Below are 18,678 nucleotides of genomic sequence, written 5' to 3' on the forward strand. Positions count from 1 at the left end.
ATTTTGTTACGCTACTTTTGCGCTACTTTGTAACTATACGCTTGATGCGTGGTTAATATTTTCTATAATGAACAAGTGTATGTAAGTTAGCGCACACCGATTGTTGGCAATGAATCAGTACATTTCATACAAATAAACAAATAAAGCGTGCGACTCAGAGTCGAGAAAGCCCACCTCGCGACTGAACAAAAAAACTGCTGGTGAACAGACACCAGTCTACTGAGTGCACTGCTGGCAATATGTGAGGAACAGTTATGACATTTTGCTAGCGTCGAATTAAATTAACGTGAGTTTAAACTGTTTAAAACAGCAATCTGGTGGTCAATGAAACCAAAAAGTGTATCAAGAAAGACTGTATTTATAAGTCAATCAAAAAGAAGCAACAAAATTGAACATAGCATCAATGTAAAAATGACATAAGCAAGGAAAACACATCGATACAATCAATGAGAAAACTGCGCAAAAGCAGTGAACTTGATCGTCAGTTCATAAGAAATAGCCCAATGCATTTCGGGACGGGTAGCATCCCTTCTTCAGGGGCAGCTGTAGGAAAAAAAGAAATTACATTGGAACATAATGCATTGCAGAAACTCATGGTGTATAATATATGAACAATAACAAGATGCATCGTGACTGTGATAAGAGAAATAGACGGCTGATCTGAATCAGGCTGAAGCAATTCAATGTGAAATGACGTAAGGGTGATGAAGGTAACATCGAGCATGTATATAAAACAAAACCAAAACCCATAGTGCAAAAAGATGAAAAGAATTAAAATTGTGCGCAGAGTAACTTAGAAAGTCTCCCAATAAAAGCGTGACAAAGAACAGAATAATGAGGCGGTGTGCCGTAAAACTGACCAATGTGGAAAGACAAGAGAAATTGTAGGTTGTTACCCATAGTGCAGAAAGATGAAAGAAATTAAATTTGTGCTCAGAGTCACTCCAAGACTCTCGATAAAAGTGTGACAAAGAACAGAATAATGAGGCTGATTGCCGTGAAACTGACCATTGTGAAAAGACAAGAGAAATGGTGGGTTCTTACTGATTAGGAAAAGACGACGTAAACACAATGCGGGGTTCACAGAGACTGAAAATGGATTGGAAGCTCCGGCATGTAAACGCTGAAAGGCAAGTAGAGAACTAAGCACCTAAGCCAGACGCAATTACTGTAATGACAAATGACGAAATCAACATGAAAGACTTACTGGGAGCACATCCACGAAAAGTTTGCCAGTGGGATGGTGACGTACTTCAACAATGAGGAGCGGGAATTTTACCCGGTGTGTGCATTTAGACGCCGTGTATTCATAGAAAGGCACTGGGACACAGGGAAAGAAAGAAACGGAAGATGAGGACAACAGTGTTCTGGTGAAATATAAGACAGGAAAAGCTGGAAACGTCGGACGAAGAACTTACCACCAAGACGTGAAATGCAAAGGCGGAAAGGTAACGGCTACTGTGGACCTCCGAGAAGGATAGCAACGCGAGCCTGCACAACCAGGAAGTTAAATGAACACCCGCGTGAACACGTGATGACGAGCAAGACTGGATAGTAATAGAAAAAGGACTGGGTGGAAGTAAACGATCACGGAACGATGTACAAACTTAAATTGCACTATAAAATATGCAATAAAGATAACAAGATATAGTTGCTTAAAAACAACTGCCGTGCAATGTGTGGATGTGTAGTGCACAACGAAGAGACACCAAGTACGTGAACGAGTAGTCCATGAAACCGAAAGATGAAAAAGAACTGAGACCCCAAGTGGGGGCTCCACAATAACGCGCAAAATGAATGAGAGGAAAAAATCAGGACGATGGTAGAATTAAAAAATCTAAATGCTCATGTTATGGAAAAGAAACACCTTAATGTGAAGCACTGGTAGTGATAAGAATGAAATCACAGGGAGGCAAACGTAGGTGTGTGACAAAGAGTGAGAGAAACAGGGACGAGAAAACTGAGAGTACTGAAAAATACTGGATAAAGGAGATGAAAAAAAGAGTAAGGATAGTTGGGAAATCAGAATCACGAAAGATGAAATAAAATATGAAAGTATGCTCAGACATGTACACCATAAAAAATTAAAAATAGACACTAGAATGACAGAATTCCAGAAATAGAAATGAAAAATATAGGAAATTTACGATTAGTAGAAGAGACCGTGAATCATGCTCAACTGAAAGAAGAACATTATTGAATTGCTCGAACTGAAACAGACGTACAATCTGGGGGGAAAGACATAATGACACGCATGAATGTTATAAAAAGCATTGCATTTCTAATCTGTCATTAAGCCCGAAGGGTAACAAAGTTTGTAAAAACTTGGTCCACCAAACTTCTCTCTGTGATAGAAGCCTTTCAGTGTTAGTTTGAGTGTTTCGAGGCATCATTTCGAGAATGGTGAATCTTAATTGTGCGATAGTGTGGTGATGTTCTGACCAGTGTACAGTCAAAGGAGATTTAAGACTATTGGTACGGATTGAGCTTTTGTGTTCTGAAATCCTTACTTTCACTTTGCGGGAAGTTTTACCAACATACATTAAACCATTAACTGCCATAATGCTATTACTGGCAATGTCATTCACCATCCACGTTCAGGCAAAATCATTAACCTCAGATACACTGGCACTTGTGACAGCACCAATGTCATTTATACCATCAAATGTCCCTGCGTGGCCTCAGATATGTGGGTAGTACCAAGCTGCAGGTGCACGTCAGAATTTTGCAGCACTTACGCGCCATAGTCAATAATGATTATTCATATCCCGTGGCTAGGCATTTTAAGACTGTTCATAACAATGATCTGAGTTGTTTAAAATATTTTGTGGTGGCAGCTGTTCCTAAACCCCGTCGAGGGGGGAACAAAGTTTGAGACAACTAGAATCCAGAATGATTTTAGAATTAGATAGCAAAACCCCAAACGGCCTAAACAACACAGATGAAATGTACCATTTTCTGTAAATTACATTACATATATTTGTTTGACAGATCCATTTGCTTTCCTACCCTGTGTAAGTTTCGTATTTTGTCTTTTTTTAGAGGTGACTGCGGTTCTTTTAGAAACGTCTGATGGTTTTGTTAGGGTTTAAGCCCTGGTTTTACCTTCGTCTGATTAGGGTTTTTAACCTTCCTTTACTTAGATGTTTTTAACCGCCAACTCATTTATACATTTTATTGCACTAGCACTTTATGGGGATCCACTTAAGGATCTGTTATTTGGCACTTATACTCAGGTATGATATACTGTGAACAATTGTCCATTGCTACTCTGGATTCCTTTTGGGGAATTACAGCATTTAAGCTGTTATGAGATATTATTCTAGCATAATGCGCAGGATAAGAGGCTTGTTTGCACAATATTGAAAAAACATCTGTCTAAATGAATTTTGCAACTATTTATCATGAATTCTTGCTTATCGTGTTCAGGGTTAAAGGTCGACGATAAGGGAAGCCCCCAAATACCATTAACATAAAGTGCATAGAAGTGTATGTGAAGTGTATTTGTTTGCTACCACCAAGCCTAGCCATGAGACATGCTTCCACCAAGCCTACCCATAAGACATGCTTCCACCAAGCCTACCCCTGGACACATGCTTCCACCAAGCCTACCCCTGGAGACATGCTTCCACCAAGCCTACCCATGAGACATGCTTCCACCAAGCCAACCCATGAGACATGCTTCCACCAAGCCTACCCATGAGACATGCTCCCACCAAGCCTACCCATGAGACATACTACCACCGAGCCTACCCATGAGACATGCTCCCACCGAGCCTACCCATGAGACATGCTACCACCAAGCCTACTCATGAGACATGCTTCCACCAAGCCTACCCATGAGACATGCTACCACCAAGCCTACCCCTGGAGACATGCTTCCACCAAGCCTCACAATGAGAAAGGGTCCTTGGGGACCCCTTCCCATTTGCAAACAGATTACCGCTACTTTTCAGTAGTCTGTAAAATATTAATTTAACGAATTGCAGGGTATGTGACCAGAAAATGTGTTTGTACATCTGCACCTTAGAGAGAAGATTTGGGGAAATGGAGGTCGGGCAAAATGGCGGCTTTTCCCTCCCACGAATTGAGACATGTGGCATGTTGTGTCTTTGGCCCTGTGTGTAGTTACTTATTTTGCTTCAGAGAGGCATGTGCAAGGAAGTGGGCATACACCCCTCTTTCTAAGCAGCATCAGGCATGTGCCCTGATATCCAGCTTGTAGACATGCCCTCTTCTCTGACTTATATTTTTCAGAAACTTGCATTTCTTTTCTAAATTCATTTCTTGATGTCTGTCACTTTCTGGTGTGCAGTTTTACGGAGATACTGCTGTGTTCCGTTGCTTAATTTGAGCCAGTGGTTTCCGGTGCTTAGCACCAGCACTTTATTGTCAACACCAGGGCTTGTAACAGTCTACCACATGGTGGCACTGTCCAGCTAGTTTAAAAATGAGCCCAATAACATTTGTTTCTTGATTCAATATACATTACAAATGACTATTGACTGCCACCGAAGCCACTCTTATTGCTCTGGCACAGGTTGAACTGGCACACTCGAAAGAGTGTGATGGTTACTAGTTGTGTTGGTACTGCCATTGTCAGTGCTGTGAGGATCCAGATCTCCTGACGAGGGCCCTGCCACTTATTGTTTTACAAATTAAGCACTGTGTGTCTCACCTCACTCTTGTCAATGCCCCCCAGATTGCCGCGTGAAGGCGGGCACCAAGCAGCTGCACCTGACGTTGGCCCATAAGTTCAGCCCTCACCACCAGTGGACGCTGGAGCAGCTGGCCAAAGCCATCAGCCCGAGCCAGAGGTGCCAGTGGACGGCAGCTCTCTACTCCAGGGACATGCGCTTCGTGAATTATAAGGTACGCCTGTGCCTTGTGGGGTGTCCCAGGCACGCTTGTCCAGAGCCCCTCTCTCACTGTCCATCTGATGCAAACCCTCTTGATTTACTCAATAATGTTATATACTCTGCTGTTTCTGTCCTGCCTTCGCTGCTCTGCTCAGCCAAGCCTCTGAGGTCTTACAATGTTGGTGAGTGACTCTGTGCTTAGACAGGCCGGTCGAGAGTGACGGTGGACCAGAGAGGAAGCTGCGCCCCGTGGTGTGTTCCACTTTGTATCCTGTGACCTACGTCTGCAATAAACCTACAACCTGCTAACCTATGTGAACCGGCCACCTGACAGATGCTTACAGAGATATATATCTTTAATAACGACGTTTTCCTATCACGTCTTCACTTTTTGGAACCAATTGGCTGTAGTTTGATTTAGGACCCTCTGTCACTGAAACTACCAGTTGTGTATTATCTGCGTAGGATACGATTGATAGGCCGAATTCCTGAGCTATCTCGGCCAATGGTAGCATGTAAACGTTGAATTGTATGGGACTAACGGTGCAGCCCTGTGGGACTCCACATGCGATCTCAAGAGCATCTGAAAGATGCCCATATTCCATTATCTAGAAGGATCTGTCTTTTAGAAATGAAGCTATCCAGCTTAGGGGCGCTCTGCCGGACATCTGCCTTCAGCAGCCTGTGGGTCAGAGTGCTATGATCTAAAGTGAAAGGGAGAGGTTTTTCACAAGGAGTCACAAACAATTGAAAGGTCTTGATTCTTCCGTTGAAGCAGAGGTGGCAGCATCTGCTTCCTAAGGTTTCAGAGTTTGGAAATAAGGTGGAACATCCAATTGGTGCAGCAGGTTTGGTCCTCACAGGTTCCATCCTCTGAGTTAAATGTCTGTACTTTTTCACTATTTCCCTCACCAGACTTTGCGAGTGCTCTACCAGTACAGACCACAGAACCACGACGAGCTTCTACTAAACCCAGGAGACCTGGTGTACGTGGACCAGTCCCAGCAGGACGAGACGAGCAGTGGCTGGATGATCGCAACATGCCACCAGAGCGGCTGCCAGGGGCTGGTGCCTGAAAACTATCTGGAGAGAGTCAGTGAGTGCGAAGCATGGATGAAACAGAGGTCAGTAGAAGTTGCTTAATCAATCGAGTCAACTCACATGGTCATTTGAAGTGCATCCTTCATCAGAGATCCATGTAGGCGAAGATCAGTAAACCTGAGAAAACTCAAAATGTCCCTCACTAAGGCCTCTGGGCGTACCTCCGACTTTCAGCTACGGAAAGGAAGACAAAAGTAACTCAGGATCTAGTGACAGACTGACATCTCCTCCACCTCAGGCTCCCGAGAGGCACTCAAAACTAACCCAGGATATAACGTAAAGTAAAATCCTCCCGGCCTAGGACTCAGAGGAAAGATAACCTCAGCTCTAGCAACAGATTGACATCCTCGCCACCTCAGGCTTCTGAGAGGAAGTCAAAACTAACCACATATGTAGTGTCTGAGTAACTTCCTCCCTCCTTAGACTGCTGAGAGAAAGTCAAATATAAACCCGGATCCAGTGTCCAGGTAACATCTTCTGCACATTACACTCCGCAGGGCAAGTCAGAGCTAACCTCAGATCAATTTTAGAGAGACGTCTGCTATGCCTCATACTCCTGGGAGAAAGTCCAAACTAACCTCAGTTGTAGTGTCAGAGTAACATCTTCTCCCTACCGTCAATGGCGGAGTAAGGAAAAATGGACCCCGGATCTAGTGTTCAAGTGTCATCGCCTTCGACTCCTGAGAGAAAGTCAAAACTAACCTCGGATCTAATGCCAAAGTAATGTCCCCTCTTCCTTCAACTCCTAAAAAGAAGTCAAAACTAACCCTAAATGTAGTCTCAGTCAAAGTAACATTCTCACTCTGTAGACTCCTGTGAGAAAGTTCAAACTAACCTCAGATCTAATGCCAAAGTCCTATCCCCTCTTCCTAGGACTCCTGAGAAGAAGTCATACGAACCCCAGGTTTTGTGTAAATTTATCATCATCCCCGCCTTTGACTCCTGAGAGAAAGTCAAAACTAACCTCGGATCTAATGCCAAAGTCATATCCCCTCTTCCTTGGACTCCTTAGAAGAAGTCAAAACTAACCTGTATGTAGTGTCAAAGTAACATTCTCACCCTGTAAACTCCTGAGTGAAAGTTCAAACTAACCTCAGTTCTAAAGCCAAAGTCATATCCCCTCTTCTTTCGACTCCTGGGAAGAAGTTAAAAGAACCCTTGAACTAGTGTCAAAGCATCACCCTCTCTGCCTTAGACTCCTGAGTGAAAGTCCAAACTAACCTCGGATCTAATGCCAATGTCATATCCCCCTTTCCTTCGACTCCTGAGAAGAAGTCAAACCATACCCCTGATGTAGTGTTAAAGTAAAATTCTCACTCTGTAGACTCCAGAGAGAAAGTCCAAACTAACCTTGATCTAGTACATTCTCTCTGCCTTAGACTCCAGAGAGTCCAAACTATCCTCGGATCTAGTACATCCTCTCTGCCTTAGACTCTTGAGAGAAAGTCCAAACTATCCTCGGATCTAGTACATCCTCTCCACCTTAGACTCCAGAGAGTCCAAACTAACCTCGATCTAGTACATCCTCTCTGCCTTAGACTCCAGAGAGTCCACACTAACCTCGATCTAGTACATCCTCTCCGCCTTAGACTCCTGAGAGAAAGTCCAAACTAACCTCGATCTAGTACATCCTCTCTGCCTTAGACTCCAGAGAGTCCAAACTAACCTCGGATCCAGTACATCCTCTCTGCCTTAGACTCCTGAGAGAAAGTCCAAACTAACCTCGATCTAGTACAACCTCTCTGCCTTAGACTCTAGAGAGTCCAAACTAACCTCGATCTTGTACATCCTCCCTGCCTTAGACTCCTGAGAGTCAAAACTAACCTCGATCTAGTACATCCTCTCTGCCTTAGACTCCAGAGAGTCCAAACTAACCTCAATCTAGTACATCCTCTCTGCCTTAGACTCCAGAGAGTCCAAACTAACCTCGATCTAGTACATCCTCTCTGCCTTAGAATCCAGAGAGTCCAAACTAACCTCGAACTAGTACATCCTCTCTGCCTTAGACTCCAGAGAGTCCAAACTAACCTCGGATCTATTACATCCTCTCTGCCTTAGACTCCAGAGAGAAATTCCAAAGTAACCTCGGATCTGGTACATCTTCCCTGCCTTAGACTCCAGAGAGTCCAAACTAACCTCGGATCTAGTAAATCCTCTCGGCCTTAGACTCCTGAGAGAAAGTCCAAACTACCCTTGGATCTACTACATCTTCTCTGCCTTAGACTCCAGAGAGAAAGTCCAAACTAACCGCAGATCTAGTGCATTCTCTCTGCCTTAGACTCCAGAGAGTCCAAACTAACCTTGGATCTAGTAAATCCTCTCCGCCTTAGACTCCTGAGAGAAAGTCCAAACTAACCTCAGATCTACTACCCTCACTGCCTTAGACTCCAGAGAGTCTAAACTAACCTCAGATCTAGTACATCCTCTCCGCCTTAGACGCCAGACAGAAAGTCCAAACTAACCTCGGATTTAGTACATCCTCTCTGCCTTAGACTCCAGAGAGAAAGTCCAAACTAACCTCGTATCTAGTACATCCTCTCTGCCTTAGACTCCTGAGAGAAAGTCCAAACTAACCGCTGATCTAGTACATCCTCTCGGCCTTAGACTCCTGAGAGAAAGTCCAAACTACCCTTGGATCTACTACATCTTCTCTGCCTTAGACTCCAGAGAGAAAGTCCAAACTAACCGCAGATCTAGTGCATTCTCTCTGCCTTAGACTCCAGAGAGTCCAAACTAACCTTGGATCTAGTAAATCCTCTCCGCCTTAGACTCCTGAGAGAAAGTCCAAACTAACCTCAGATCTACTACCCTCACTGCCTTAGACTCCAGAGAGTCTAAACTAACCTCAGATCTAGTACATCCTCTCCGCCTTAGACGCCAGACAGAAAGTCCAAACTAACCTCGGATTTAGTACATCCTCTCTGCCTTAGACTCCAGAGAGAAAGTCCAAACTAACCTCGTATCTAGTACATCCTCTCTGCCTTAGACTCCTGAGAGAAAGTCCAAACTAACCGCTGAGCTAGTACATCCTCTCTGCCTTAGACTACAGAGAGTCCAAACTAACCTCAGATCTAGTACATCCTCTCCACCTTAGACTCCCGAGAGAAAGTCCAAACTAACCTCGGATTTAGTACATCCTCTCTGCCTTAGACTCCAGAGAGAAAGTCCAAACTAACCTCGGATCTAGTACATCCTCTCTGCCTTAGACTCCTGAGAGAAAGTCCAAACTAACCTCGATCTGGTACATCCTCTCTGCTTTAGACTCCAGAGAGAAAGTCAAAACTAACCTCGGATTTAGTACATCCTCTCTGCCTTAGACTCCAGAGAGAAAGTCCAAACTAACCTCGTATCTAGTACATCCTCTCTGCCTTAGACTCCAGAGAGAAAGTCCAAACTAACTTCTGATTTAGTACATCCTCTCTGCCTTAGACTCCAGAGAGAAAGTCCAAACTAATCTCGGATCTAGTACATCCTCTCTGCCTTAGACACCTGAGAGAAAGTCCAAAGTAACCTCGGATCTAGTACATCCTCTCTGCCTTAGACTCCAGAGAGAAAGTCCAAACTAACCTCGGATTTAGTACATCCTCTCTGCCTTAGACTCCAGAGAGAAAGTCCAAACTAACCTCAGATCTAGTACATCCTCTCTGCCTTAGACTCCTGAGAGAAAGTCCAAACTAACCTCGGATTTAGTACATCCTCTCTGCCTCAGACTCCAGAGAGTCCAAACTAACCTCAGATCTAGTACATCCTCTCCGCCTTAGACGCCAGAGAGAAAGTCCAAACTAACCTCAGATTTAGTACAGCCTCTCTGCATTAGACTCCAGAGACAAAGTCCAAATTTACCTCGGATCTAGTACATCCTCTCTGCCTTAGACTCCTGAGAGAAAGTCCAAACTAACCTCGGATCTAGTACATCCTCTCTGCCTTAGACTCCAGAGAGAATGTCCAAACTAACCTCGGATTTAGAACATCCTCTCTGCCTTAGACTCCAGAGAGAAAGTCCAAACTAACCTCAAATTTAGTACATCCTCTCTGCCTTAGACTCCAGAGAGTCCAAACTAACCTTGGATCCAGTACATCCTCTACACCTTAGACTCCAGAGAGAAAGTCTAAACTAACCTCGGATCTAGTACATCCTCTCCACCTTAGACTCCAGAGAGAAAGTCCAAACTAACCTCGGATTTAGTACATCCTCTCTGCCTTAGACTCCAGAGACAAAGTCCGAACTAACCTCGGATCTAGTACATCCTCTCTGCCTTAGACTCCAGAGAGTCCAAACTAACCTCAGATCTAGTACATCCTCTCCGCCTTAGACTCCAGAGAGAAAGTCCAAACTAACCTCGATCTAGTACATCCTCTCTGCCTTAGACTCCAGAGAGTCCAAACTAACCTCGGATTTAGTACATCCTCTCTGCCTTAGACTTCAGAGAGAAAGTCCAAACTAACCTTGATCTAGTACATCCTCTCTGCCTTAGACTCCAGAGAGTCCAAACTAACCTCGGATCTAGTACATCCTCTCTGCCTTAGACTCCAGAGAGTCCAAACTAACCTCAGATCTAGTACATCCTCTCCGCCTTAGACTCCAGAGACAAAGTCCAAACTAACCTCGGATCTAATGTCAAAGTCCCTTCGACCCCTGAGAAGCAGTCAAACATACCCCAGATATATTGGGGAGTTATTGAAAGCATGGCAGCAAGTCCACCAGGCCTTACTTTGGGGGAGGCCATCACCTCTGCCATCCAAGCTGAAGGTCGACCATGGTACATAGAGACCCCCAGTGGGAAATGAATCCAGGGCACCATCTTTAATGCACAAGCAGAGCGGGCACCAGCATTTTTGGTTTGTAAGGGAAAAAAAGTCCCATAGAGTTTTTTTTTCATGAACCGTAAAAAATCAATGACACCTCTGAGCAGGGAGATTCCTACCACTGTGGGGGGCGGACTAGAGGCAGTTTTCTTGCCTAGATCCACTGTGCCTCCCATGATGGGCGCTGCAGGCCTTCATCAGCAGGGGGTCGTCTTCACTATGACCTGATGGCCCTGTGGACTTTACCACCAGCATGTGGGTACGGTGGTCAACATCCCACAAACTGTGGAATGTAATAACGTTGGGCAAGCCCTGAGGTGTTGTGGGATTGCAATGAACGTCAGTGGTAGGGGGTGAAGGGGTGAGGGAGTCTGGCTGCACCTATGGTTGAGGTCACAACTAAAGATTTTTATTTTCAAGTGAAAAGTGCAGATAAAGCAGCAAAGCTATTGTTCCTGCGAGTGACTTCTTTCTTCATCTAATCTCCTTTCATTCTCTCTACTACTTAGCACGCATTTACTCTGCACTCATCGCTGTTTCTACTCCCTCCCCATTCCTCCTTTCTCTTTGTATTTCTCCCTTTCGCTTTCCCTTCTCAGCATAAGATCTTTGACATAATTTCTAAGATAAAATATTGCAGTGCACCAAGACCTGCAACTGTAAAGCAAAACGTCAAAAATGAAAGCGTTTGCCCCTTTACACCACAGCCTTATCCACAAGGCTTACTGTGCCCCTTTCCTCTCAGGCCCCGTGTGGTCCCCCCCCCCGTGCCAGTCGTAGCACATGAAGCCCTCGGTGCTGCTCTATAAACCCCCTCCTGTCTGTCCTCTTCCTCGCTCAGCGCCCCTGTCATGTAGTTCCCACTGATCAGTAGGATCTGCGCGTTTGTGGACAACATAAACCTTGGGTGAGGTGCCTAGACTGGTTCCATGCACCCCCAGTGTGTATGGTGGCCTAGAGACCAGCTAGCTCACAGTGCCACCAGAAGCCCCTTAACCTGAACAGGGAGCAAATGGTTTCTGACAACCACTGAACAAGACAACCCTGACCCTTCCGGGATCTGGTAACAGATCTAGAACCCTTTCGCTCAGTCACTCGTGCACTCTTGTTCTCAGAGAAATATATTTATTGAACCAACGTTATTCCTGTATAGAGTACATGTGCTGCGATAATCAGTAGACAGAATCAGATTAAAGTGATTACAAGCACCAAAAGAGTGAGTAGCAGGTATAGTTCCACCACGGTGCTAAGAACAGTGTATATATGCAGGCATAGAAAACAAGGTGGCAATCAGGCGTACTCCTATTATGCAATCCCTACCCTACGTGCATCTAGGGTCTGTGTATTTGTGTGTGAGTGTATATATAGCCAAGAATCCCCCAAAGGGATGACTCAACCCCATTGCCTGGCGGGATAGAATGTAGGACCCCGTCTTTGTCACAAACTGGACACCCCTCTTGGGAATGTTAGGCAGCTGCTTGAAGAAGCGTCAGCATGCAGGGACGTCTTGATGTCAGCAGAAGTGTCTAAACCCCGGAAATGCTTCCTTATAAATTATAATTATATTTTAGCACTGTGTTGTGCTTGCAGATAGCCCTGCCGCCCCGTGGATGAAGATTGAACGACATTGTACAGCCTGTACATAGACCTTGTACGAGGCAGTATGATAATATTGCGCAAAGCGAAACGTGGAAGCAAAGCAGTTTCAGAGAAATGAATCCAACATTGTCACGCACCCAAATGTGTGCAAAAGGTAATTGTAAAATGTTATTTTGCAGAAAGAAGGCAATGTAAGAAAACGTGCAGCATTGCTACATGGGCCTAACTCAGGCACATACCACCCACTCCTCATACTAAGGGTTGACTTAAAACCCATCTAAAAACAGCAGGCCATATAACATTATAACATTTATCAAATCTAAAACCACTCTAAAATCACTTACAACAGTTAATAAAAGAAAGAAACTCTTAAAAAGTAAGCTATCATGCAGTCCAAGCACATGGAAAGCCAAGGTGCCTAGAAGTACAAGAAGAGAGCGGAAAAACATCATTTTGTTTCTATTATCTGATAACAGGACAAATAAACTGTTCCCACCAAATGGAATAGCCAATTGTTTATGTGTTCCAAGTGGTAGTCACAACATTGTTGTTGCCATTAACCGCAGACGACGTTCCCAGAGGCGCACCTCGAAGCGGGTTTATAGAGCAAAGGTGTTCCCAGCCAGTCCCCACAGCAGCCGCCAGGAAAAGGACTGTAAGAGTTCCGCAGAGCCGATATCCAGTTCACTGGAAGCCAAAGCATCCCAGGGTGGCTTAAAGAATGCGTTCAGCAGCAAAGGAATATGCCGGGGACAACTATACCCATGGGGTTTAAAGGGTCCATCAGTACCTCAATGTCCAATGGCGCAACCAAGTGCGATCCGAGGCAGAAAACCAATGCACACTTATGACCGCACAGCAGACAGTGGAATACAGTTTGAACACAGTGAAATCATAAAGGCCTGAACGATAAGATCCAATGTCCCTTCAGTTCTCGAAGCCGAGGTGTGCCGGAGCAGTATATCAAGCACTCACGGTATTGCAGCACAGGCAGTGTAGTCTCCATTTCCATTGCAGAGAAGAAAAATGAAAACAAGAATCCCAACCAGGACAAGCAGAAGACCTCCAAGAACGCTTCCCAGCACGGAGTTCATAAACGATGGAATTACTCCGAAAACTGTCTCAAAGGTGCTAACAAATCCCAAGCCAATACATTTAAATAAAGTGCACTTCTCCCTTTGTATCAGACAAATCAAAGAAATGATGGACCAGCTCCCCAGAATGCAGTGGGAAGTCAGTATGAAGTAGCATCTGTATTTGCTATTCTTACACCCCTGGGAAAATTGACAGGATCGCCGCTGTGCACCCAGTGCTGAAAAAGCTGTCAAATATCTGCTTCCAGGCCCTATATTTTGGCAGAAGAATCTGTCTTGTCCTTTAGGATATTCCCATCATGTACATACCAATTACATACATTTTGTCCTATTGACACAACATAACTGTTCTACATAGGTGACCTTTTACGTTTTCGACAACGGGCTTTCGGAATCCTATCTTAATCCCTGTACCTGACTACATAAACATGTCCTCAGACACAGCAGATTTATTCTGTATAAGGGTTGCCACTTTTTTCCATCCATGGCCAACAGCCAGATGAGCACGAGTATTTTGTTTAGAAAAGGATTAACGAGGGATTAGTGAATGTTTTCAAAACATAGTATAAAAGACCCTCACTTCCCCGTAGAAAGTAGAAGAGAATACCTTCCAGGCTGGACCAAGAGTCTGAAAGCTGATCCTTCGATATACAGAGACCTGGAATCCATTGCAGGTGCCATCTTCGACGCAGAGACGGGGTCCTTCATTCAGAACCATCAGGTGAGGGGTTAGTACTTCCCCAGGGGTTTCTTGTCTCCATTAGGATCGATCCTGACATTTGCATACACAGGCTTCACCTACGTATCTAGGCTAGGTACATGTAGGGAGGCTACGCATCGTAGGAGTACGCCGATGCTATTGTTTTATATAATCTGCTTTTATTAATCTTATCAGCAATATGATAGAAATGTATCTGCTATTTACGATATTGGTACTAGCAATCACATTTGTCTCTTCCTGTGTTTTGATTGTCGCAGCTAACTTATTTCACATTAGACTGACGCTTGACCAATAAATACATATTGAAACCAATCCTATCGTCATTCTATGTGTGTTCTGAGAAAAAAGCAAGCACGAATGACTGAGCGAAAGATACCGTATTGTTTCCACGATACCTGAGGAATCAGGGTTGCCATGCTCCGTGGTTGCCAGAAACTACACACACCACTGTAGACTACCGGGGGGTGGTAGTGGCACCGAAGAGCTAGCTGATCAAAGGGTGGACTCATCCTGTGGGGGTGTCCAGAGTCTGTCTGCAAATCAAGCCCTCAGTTTAAGTCATCCAAAACATGCCGGTCCTGGGGGTCCTAGGAACACTCAACAAATCCATTTGAGATACCTAGTGTTGTTTTGTATTTATTCTGCACAATGTTATTCATTAGTGTGGCGCTGTGTGCACTGTGTACTGCAGATGTGTGAGCAGATGTGTCCAGATGTCTGTAATCCGATACTAGATGATATGAATTGTCCGGTTTTATTACAGGGAACAAGGGATTATTCATTGATGAGGCGCAATTTTCTATTCCACCTTGGTATTCAAGTTGTTCTAGGATTTTCCTTACTTGTTTCTTAGCTTCATGTTTAATTGGAGATTGTCTTTGGGGTTGAGAAGTTGTCCTCGTCGGGATCTTGTGATGAGGTGACTCATCATCCCACCCCACATGATTGCGGTATAACGCTGGTGCTTGAGCTAAAGCCCACTACATGACAGAAGAATGTTTTACTGATTCTAGAATGAGGTCAGAAAAGGCTGGTAAAGTTACAGTTTGCCCGTTTGGGCACTCCATTACAAAATCAGGTGGACAGCCTTTTTCAGCCAAAAGAATATTGTAAGCATAATCAAGCTCTCCCAAAAGAGAGCCTTGATGTTTCTGCGTAAGTCCCCCCCAACTAGAGTGTAATTTTGTATAAACGATGGGGAACACCTTCCCTAGTATCCGGTGTTTCCACGGTATTATGCTCACTCAGCACTACTACCAGCAGATAATCCATCAGGTTCTGGCGAGGTGTTGAGACTTCTGCCGCACACTGCCCACCCCCCGTTCAGAAGCAGGGTCCCCAGTATTCTGAGCATGCCTGATTTTAATTCCGGTACCTTTTTCTTTTTGAATTGAGGTTTAGGAATCTTTGATTTTACTTCTTTATTAAATGATATAGTCAGACGAGCATTGTGATTCCTTCTTCGGTTTCACGTGCTCTTTTGATCTGAGCTCTGACCATCCAACTCTCTCCGAGCGTGTATCGGATGACCCATGAAAGGAACGAGAGGAACGTGTATCAGGCTTTCTAATGTTATTACGGTTTCTGAGATCATATCTTTGTTCAGTGGTTTCCTGCTGAGGAGACCCACCCAGTGATCGTGTCTTGTCTTTATTTTTTGTTTATTTTCCCATTTCTTCTTTGTTGCAGAATCGGTTGCTTGCTTAGAGTTATCCTTCTCAGAATCACTCTTAAGTTGTGGTTTACCAGGTCTGGCTCCCAAATTATCTATACTTGGTGTAGCATAGGTTTCTTTGATTTTTTATGGTAGTTCCCACTCTTGCTGTGCAGGAGTGAATTCGCTCAGGCTTTAGCGTACAGCCAATGCAGATGCCTCCCCTTTTATGTTGCTTAACATAATGGCGGACACTGTGGCAAAATTGCCCATCAGTTTCATCCCTAAGTCCAGGGCAGGTGCTGTCCCTTACTTGTTCTGAATCTGCTTCAGTACCTCAGGTAAAACAGCCAGAGAAGGGGTACCATGTGTTCTGTCTGGTGTAAATTGCAACGAAGGCTGTACCCCAAGTTGCAAAGTCTTCCATCCGCAAGCAAATAGTTAGTATTCTGTGTGTTTTTTTTACTGCAGACCCGTATGGGAAAACACTGCTTCAAGCTGGCTTATTTTTTGTGCTATCCAGAGCGGAATTTGCTCCAGACTGGTGGGAATCTTTCCCATAACGGCATTCAGTGTTTGTGCGCTGATACCAGGAGTAGCCAATTGCAGTTGTGTGGCTTGAGCAGTCCGCGCCGGATTTACTGTTAGTGATCGCATTATGAACTGTGTGATATTTCTGTATATTTTTACTAAATCTTTGTACAGTGTATGCATTTCTGCTGTAGTTAAATTAGCAGTGTCAGGATGTGGTGTGTATTCAGCTAGGACCGGCCATGTCGTTACCTCTTTACTCAGAGGACCAAGTCTCACGTTTCCTGTTGTGTGTGGGAGGGTGCCTATAGACCAATGAATATGTTCTTGGTAAGTGAGAGGAACCTCTATTTCCCAATATGGAGTGTATTCCTCTGGTGCTTCATCGTCAATGTAGGTATGAAATAATTCAGTTTGAACATTTTCAACCGGGAATTTAACCTAGGAATAGAATACCTCTGTCTTAAATGCTTCATGCGTGTCACAACCATAAAGGTGACATCGCCACCTGTAGCCGGGGGACCAAAGTTGAATAAGTTCAGAGTAACCGCATGTCCGCAGTTCTCTGCGATATTTAGAGCCTGGGTACTAGGGGTGGGCGGAATTTACCTTGGCCTCGCTAGGCAAAGCTCCACAAAACGGTAACAAATCTCTGCGAGCCCGCAAAAGTTCCGAGAACACGAGGAATTTCTTGTTTCGCCCGTTCGCGATGCTTTTCTCCTGTTCGCAAAAGCTGTTTGCTTGCTCGGGGGGAAATATCTCGCGAACACGCATTTTGAAAGCGCAAATTTTTGGCAATTCCGGGGTCTCCGCGGAATGCGAAATTCCACAAATTCCGCAAATTCCGCAAGCGGAACGGAATTTACTGCCCAGGCCTACTGGGTACCTTCATCTCCAGACATAATAGAACAAATAAATGACCAAGAGAGTTAACACAATGTGGAAAATGTTATCCTTCAAGCTTGAACAACCTACAGCCAATACAAAGGCTCTACCTACCTCGCTGAGGGGGATTTCCTTACTACCACAGATGTCTCCGGTTCGGAAGTGAGTAGGAACCTCTGAGAAGGCACGATTGAACTACTCAGGGGAACCACAAAATAAGATCCCAGAACGTTGGCGGTGCCATGTCTTGGAGTTCCCACTGATCAGTAGGATCTGCGCGTTTGTGATCAACATAAACCGTGGGCGCAGTGCCTAGACTGGTTCCATGCCCTCCCTGTAGTATACGTTGGCCTAGAGACCAGCTAGCTCCCAGTGCCACCATAAGCCCCCCTAACCTTACCAGGGAGCGAATGTTTTTTGGAAGCCACTGAACATGACAAACCTGACCCCTCAGGGATCGTGGTAACAGATCTTGAACCCTTTGGCTGAGCCACTCGTGCACTCTTGTTCTCACAGAAACATACAGAGAATACACAATGGGATGTTCATCAATATATTTATTGAACCAATGGTATTCATGTATAGAGTAATGTGATAATCAGTAGACAGAATCAGATGAAAGTGATTACAAGAACCAAAACAGTAAATAGCAGGTATAGTTCCACCATGGTGCTAAGCCCAGTGTGTATATGCAAGCATATAATACAAGGTAGTAATCAGGCATACTTCTATTATGCAATCCCGACCCTACGTGCATCTAGGGTGTGTGTGAGTGTACATATAGCCAGGAATCCCCCCCCATGGGATGATCCAACCCCCTTACCTGGCGAGTTAGAATGTAGGACCCCGTCTTTGTCACGAACTGGACAACCCTCACGGAGATGTTAGGCAGCTGCGTGGTGAAGTCTCAGCATGCAGGGACCTCTCGATGTCAGCAGAAGTGTCTGCTCTAGCTAACCCCCGGAAATGCCTATTTATTTATAATAAAAAGCATCCTTGCAATGTATGTACAAATTAGCATTGTAATGAGTTCGCAGATAGCCCTGCCGCCCCATAGAAGAAGATGGAACAACATTGTAGAAAGGCCTTGTTCTCGGTGTTCGAGGCAGCATGATAATGTTGCGTGAAATGTGTAAGCAAAGCAGTTTCAGGGAAACTAATTCAACATTGTCACGCACGCAAATGTGTGCCAAAGGTTATTGTAAAATGTTATTGTACAGAAAGAGGGCAATGTAAGAAAATGTGCAGCGTTGCTACATGGGCCTAACTCAGGCACTTTCTGCTTCCATGCGCTAGCTTTCCAGAGCTCCCCACTCGCCCACAGTATTACGCAACATGATTTTCTCTTATATATATTGTCTTTAGGTATTCTTGAGTATATAGTCTGTTTTTCAATGTGTTGACTTTAGCAGTTTTGCCTGAATATCT

General features: G+C 44.6%; 1 protein-coding gene across 1 annotated transcript in view; it reads left to right on the forward strand.

Annotated features, from left to right (window-relative positions):
* The window catches only part of UBASH3A (ubiquitin associated and SH3 domain containing A), a 234,285-nt gene that overhangs the window by 68,812 nt on the left and 146,795 nt on the right, over nt 1-18,678 (forward strand). Inside the window, exons 5-6 of the mRNA XM_085620748.1 lie at nt 4,703-4,872; nt 5,775-5,983. Coding sequence (XP_085476874.1) covers nt 4,703-4,872; nt 5,775-5,983 — 379 coding nt within the window. The remainder of the gene's footprint in view (nt 1-4,702; nt 4,873-5,774; nt 5,984-18,678) is intronic.

This window comes from Triturus cristatus, chromosome 8 (assembly GCF_964204655.1).
Source record: "Triturus cristatus chromosome 8, aTriCri1.1, whole genome shotgun sequence".
NCBI lineage: Eukaryota > Metazoa > Chordata > Amphibia > Caudata > Salamandridae > Triturus > Triturus cristatus.